General features: G+C 45.5%; 1 protein-coding gene across 1 annotated transcript in view; it reads right to left on the reverse strand.

Annotated features, from left to right (window-relative positions):
* TOP1 (DNA topoisomerase I) overlaps positions 1 to 5,829 on the reverse strand; it is an 80,796-nt gene extending 74,967 nt beyond the window's left edge. Inside the window, exons 1-2 of the mRNA XM_019749059.2 lie at positions 5,536 to 5,829; positions 5,214 to 5,238 (exon numbers count right to left, since the gene is read on the reverse strand). Of these exons, the coding sequence (XP_019604618.1) occupies positions 5,214 to 5,238; positions 5,536 to 5,568 (58 nt within the window). The 5' untranslated portion in view covers positions 5,569 to 5,829. The remainder of the gene's footprint in view (positions 1 to 5,213; positions 5,239 to 5,535) is intronic.
* Positions 5,830 to 6,286: the final 457 nt, after the last annotated feature.

Here is a 6,286-nt window from a genome sequence, read left to right on the forward strand (position 1 = left end):
GTCCTACATCAAATAATCATTTCAATCATTTCCATAACCTCATTCAAATGCAAATAATTACAATTGCATCCATTTTCCCAAGTGAACCCACAACTTTACTGGCGTTCAACAGTTTCATATGGAAAGGATGCAATCCCTTACAAAAATCCCTTCTGGGTAAACAACTTTGGGTTTGAAGAAAACCAGTTTTATTTTGCACTGGGTGGCAGGTTAGCTTAGTTGGTTATTTTGCGCTGAAAGTATGGCAAAGTTGTTAAAGACCTGTGACATACATATGCAGTCACACCGAACTCATACGAAAGAACAATTCAGTACCATCTGAAGGCTACTAAAATGATACATCTAGAAAGTACAACAGAATTATTTTCCACACCATTAGCAATGGAGGATAACTGTTACTATAATATACGACATTAAGCTTTTTCTAACATATTTACAGACTCAAAAGGCAAGACATCTTTTTGTACCCCTCCACACACACACACATCAAAAACAAACAATAAAACACAACAGCTCAATTTTGGAATATAAGCTTTAAGATATGTTAAGAATCCCTGGCACTGTATAATGTACTGTATTTCCCCGAAAATAAGACCGGGTCTTACATTAATTTTTTGCTCCAAAAGACGCCATTAGGGCTTATGTGCAGGAGATGTCATCCTGAAAAATCATGCTAGGGCTTATTTTCCGGTTAGGTCTTATTTTCGGGGGAAACACGGTATAAATGGATACTAAATTCACTAAGACCCAGAACAAATTAACAAGTCTCTTTTTCAAACTCTCACAATTCTCCCTTTTTATGCTCATGTTAAAGAAAAAAGTCAGACTCAATTCTTTTTGTGCTACTATTGGTTAAAATGATATTTGGGGACCGACCCTGAATTCCTCTTTTCCATTTTACTTCACTTACTAAAGAAGATATGAGTTGGCGACAGCAATATTACCTAGTCTTCACCTTTCAAACCATGAGGTAGTTTGGATTCCTTTAGTAACTCCTGGATTTTCTTGTTTTACCAGGAACACTGGAATCTAAACTTTGTTTGTGACTTCGGATGTGCTGGTAATATAAAAAGCACATGTTGACAGGCAACTTTGTTTGATGTCTAAATGTAGTAGAAAGTTTCTACAGCAGCTCCCTAATTCTGAGATGAGGACCCAAGGAGTCTGGCTATAGTGCTTAGGAAAGACAATACTGGAGCCCAATGTTTAAGTGTTTTTGGATTGAATAGGAAAATGTGCCAGATTTCATCTGAAGGTACCATCAGTTTGCAGTTTTAAACATGTGATGGGAATTTTCAGATAGTCACGTCATCAGCCTCCCCATCCCCCACCCCAACCCTGGCCCAACAGCACAGAAGTACAGCTGTTAGCATCAGGAACAATTTATACTCAATTCCCCATTCAATTTGAATCAATTATACTAACCAGAATCAACAAAAGATGATGTCAAACTACAATCCCATATAACATTTTTCAGAATCACTGACGGAATCAAGCATTATACTTTGCTCATGCTAGGGAGGGAAGAACCCCACAACTCCAAAATACAGAGGGTGCCAAAAAAATGTATACACATTTTAAGAAAGGAAAACTGCATTAAAATGGTAATACTCAATACAGACTGACAACAAAAGATATATACAAGTCATGTTTGACTTCTGCAATTACAAGAGGTGCTCAAAGTGGTTACCATCAGCGTCCAGACAAAAGTGGTTACCATCAGCATCCAGCCACTTCTGATTACGGCAAACTACTGCTTGAGCAACACTGACCAAAGTGTCCAGTTGCATACATTTTTCTGGCACCCCTGGTAGACAGGCAAAAACTTCAAGTCTTTGAAATGACAAAAGGATCACTAACCCCCCCAACCTGATGTTATTATCAACTCTACAGCTAGCTCGGCAGTTTGCACAGTACGGTAACAAACTAGCCCATCTATACACCTAGTGCTACCAGCACTTCGAAAGGAAGTCTTTCACTTAAGAGATTATAGTTTCTGCTCCTGAAACTCCCAGCTCACCATCAATATTTTAAATATAAATACATCTCACAGACAACAGATTTTCCCAGCAGTTGAGTATGAGCCAGAATATTCTAAATTCTGTAAGAACAGCAACAGTTTTAACTATTGTAAAGAATGTGCTCCAGAGAGCAAAACATCTTTTAGATCTGAGGGGATGATGGCAGGCAAAATGAGAGATGTTTGTGTTTTAATAAAATATAAACCTGCAGTTAATCTGTAAGATGGGTTAGTTAGGTCCATTTAAAACCAAGCTTAAGCACACTCTTAATACGAAGATCAATAATGACATGTCTGAGCATCATTAAACATTTATTTTTATTTTTTAAAAACTGTCTTTTGTAGTTACTACGTAAATCAATGACTAATTCCCAGTGTATTACTTAATAGAGCAAGCACAGTTACTAACGCTACGTATTCTACACAATATGTATAAAGATAATCACCCCAGTGTCAGCCCCGAGCATGGTAGGGAGACAGAGTGCCTCTTCTCTTGAAGGAGCAGGTTTAGATTAAAAGCAAGCAAATGACAAACTATCAAATCCTCCCCTCTTGCCTTTTTCAGCTTTGTAAGAAAGCAGAGATGTGCAGCTTCCAACTTCTTCACACTAGAATCACATATATACCGTGTTTCCCGGAAGATAAGACCTAGCCAGACCATCAGATCTAATGCGTCTTTTGGAGCAAAAATACAATACTTGGTCTTATATTACATAAGACCTAGCCTTATATTATAGTAAAATAATACAGTAAAAAAACCGGGTCTTATATTAATTTTTGCTCCAAAAGATGCATTAGAGCTGATGGTCTGGCTAGGTCTTATATTCGGGGAAACACGGTAGTACAGTAGCTAAGCTTGTGAGCTTTGGAGTGCCCCACTCACTGTCTTTGGGCAAGCTAGTAAATATGCCTAAGCCTCAGTTTCCTCATCTATAAAATAGAAATAATAGTACCTAAAACTCAGAAGAATCCTTCTGAGGGTTAAATTAAATTAGATGATCCATGGAAAGAGCTAAGATTTGTGCCTGGCAGACAGGATTCAATAAATATTAGCAATTATTGCTATTACACGTGAACAAACAATTCTAAAAGTCAATATAGCCAGTTTACTTCAGTCTATTAAAAACACCACTAAAGATCAATAACCTATCCAGCCCACAACCATTCAAATATTCAATAGTTTCTTTGTGTAATTTAGATGAAAACCATGAATGGAGATTAACTTTCTGAGAATGGCCTAAACTTTGTTTCATTACTAAATACATTACCTACTCAGCCCAGTCTTCAAGTCAAAAGAACCCTTTTTTTTCTGTATTAAGATCCTACCTTCCTTCAAGAGAGATCAAAAGGCCTTCTTACATCCTCACCTGCCACATCCTCTCTTTGCTTCCACATCCCAGGAAAACATATTTATACTCTTCGCAGTTTTCTTACTCCCTCTCTTAAAATCCTGACAGGTTGGCTAAACATAGTTAAGAAATACTCCAATCCCTGACACTTAGCACCTATTCTTGCATAACACCCAGCTCAGAAGTCACCTCCTGAGAACTTTCCCCACGCTCCAGACAAAATTAAAGTCCCCTAGTCTCCCAAAGCATTTTGGGTATACATATGCCCCAGCACCTACCTTATAATTAACTAATTATGTCTCCCCCAGCAGACTGGATTGAAGGCAAGAGCAGCACTGTGGCCGAAGGTTTGCTCTAGCACTAAACGTGTATTTGGCACATATTAGGTGCTCAAGAAATGCTACGCTTTTCTTTAACCAGATTCCCTCCTCACAGAGTATCATCTCATGCTGGATGCCCCACTTCAAAATCTGAACATCAGGCTGCTCCTTCAGTAGAGCCGGCTAACATGATATACTGCTGATTACAACATGAAAACCTACTCATCAGCTTCTCCCACTGGAGAGGTTCCCAGAACCCAAACTCAACTGAGCAGGATTATGTACCATCAGAATCAGCGGGACTTCCCAGCACACGACAGAGGGTACCTTCTCCTTCACCCAGGTTACTGAAAAGCCTGCAGAGCGAGTTTTTTATTGGAGGAATTTTTGCTGGGTAACTGAAGTGGAAACATTCAGAGAATAAACGCCTTGATTTGGCTGAAACGGGTTCAAAAACATAAAGATCTGGGAAAAGCTAGCTCTTGACTCCTGAAAAACAGCGGCTTCTGAAAAAGAATGAACAGGAAGTAGGGTGGGTGCCGGCCACTCTTTGTTTTAATAAATAAAATCCTTTTTTCCTTCCCCACAGCCCACAAGAAAGGGCCAATACACCACGTCCAGATGAGATGCTCAGCAACCTTTCCTCCTGACAAGTACACTAAACTGGGTTTCTAATAAAACATTGTCTTAGGAACCTCAGCCACACTGAAAAGTTCTAGTCAGTAACACTAATTTTTTTTTAATTAATATGCCCGAATCCAAGATTTACATTGGATGGCCCACAGAGAACTTGCAAACTTTTTGAAGGGAGGTACTACTACTACCTATGCAAAGAACACAACTTAGGAAAAACAATCTCAAAATATGAAGAGCTCAACAAAGGGTGGCTTTAGTTTTAGAGCTATAATTCCTATCACCAACATCTTACTTAAAAAAAAAAAAAAATCAACAGCTGCCAAAGGGTAGCTTTCATTCTGGAAGCAGAAAAGGAAACAAGAAGCAGAAAGGGAATAACCCCCAAAATAAAGTTCTCTTTGGAAAAAAATAGTAACAATTCAGTCTCCCACCCTTCCCTCTCTGGTGAGGTCTGTGATTTACATGGCTTTGCTCTGCAGAAAGCTCTTTCTGGGCAGCTCAAGGAAGGAGCCGAGGGAGGGAGAGAAAGAGACACAGGCACAGAAAGGAGAGGAGAGAGAAAAAGAAAATGGCGCAGAGACTAAGTCCCGACTGTCGACAAGGCGACTTTCCCGGGAGAAATCCGGGCCCGGAAAGGCTGCCCGAGGCCCGGTGGCAAGCGACACAGGGTCTCCGTTGCCCCCTCTCGGGAGAGCCGCGATCTGGGGGGGCTGGGATCCCCGGAAAGGGGGTCCAGAGGCCGCCCGATGGGAACAATGGGGCCGGTGAGCGAGGAGCCGGGACTTAGTCTCTGGGACGCCATGTCTGTCCTCTGCCCGGCTCCGGCCGGGCGCGGGGTAGGCGGCCGGCAGCTGGGGGACCCGGGGTCAGAGCGGAGGGCACACTCACCATTCAATCGGAAATCCGCTTCGATCTGGAGAGAGAAAAAGAAGAAATATGAAACAACAGGCATATTAACCCCGCCGGCGGCGAGAGCGCGCGGCCGGCGGCCTAGCCCACGGTGCGCCCCCAGGGATGAAGGGGGCCCCGGGAACGGCCTGAGGAGGCAGCCATCCCCCCCAAACTGTAACTTTGGGGCTTTCGCCCGGTGCCTAGCGAGCTGATCTCCTCTGGCCGGCCGCCCCTGTCCGGGGGCTCCGGCCTGTCAAGGCGGCAGGGCCGTGGCCGGGGTCGCGGAGGGCCAAGGCGGGGCCAGGAGGTCGGGCTGTACCTGGGAATCGTTGTGGAGATGGTCCCCACTCATGTCTGCCGGAGCGCCGAGCGAGGCGGGCGGCAAGGGGCGCCGAGGAGACGCAGACCGTCGGGACCGGCCTGTGCGGGAGGACGGGAGCTCTCGGGGGGCTCCCGGAAACGCGGGGAAGCGGCGGCGGCGGCAGCGAGTCTGACACTCCCGGAACCGCAGAGGCAGCGACAGCGGCGGCGACGCTTACGGACTGCCAGGCGGGCGGCGAGAGCAGACCCCAGCAGTTGTGTAACAGCCTAAGTTCGCATTTCGGCTCACTGCGCCTGCGCCACCGGTTTTAAACGGGACGTCGGCGACGTCAGAGACTCCCAGAAAGAAGGCGAGGGTTGCGGGGCCCGCCCCCTCGCGTTTCCAAAGGCGGACCTGGCTTTGCATCGGAAGCCCCGCCCCCAGCCCACGCGCGACGCTAGGATTTGCATAGGGAGCTGACTCCTCCCAAGGCCGCCTTCCCTGAGCAACCTCCCCTTCCTCTCCCAGCTCTTTTTCTCGGAACCCAGGTCGCCTCTACTACGCAGGACGCAGGCGCAGTCTGGACACCGCCTCCGAACCCGGGCTAGTAGCGCGGCCACGTGGTGGGCCTTTAAAGGCGGCGGCGGGACCAGGCCCAGGCGGAGCTGGTGTTCTGCTCCTGCGTGTCCCGGGATCTGCGGATACCTTGGCGGCCGAGGCCCCAGAGCGCTCACCAGCGATTCCTCGCTCGCCAACCAAACCCCGAAAC

The sequence above is a fragment of the Rhinolophus sinicus genome, linkage group LG13, assembly GCF_036562045.2.
Source record: "Rhinolophus sinicus isolate RSC01 linkage group LG13, ASM3656204v1, whole genome shotgun sequence".
In the NCBI taxonomy this organism is placed as follows: domain Eukaryota; kingdom Metazoa; phylum Chordata; class Mammalia; order Chiroptera; family Rhinolophidae; genus Rhinolophus; species Rhinolophus sinicus.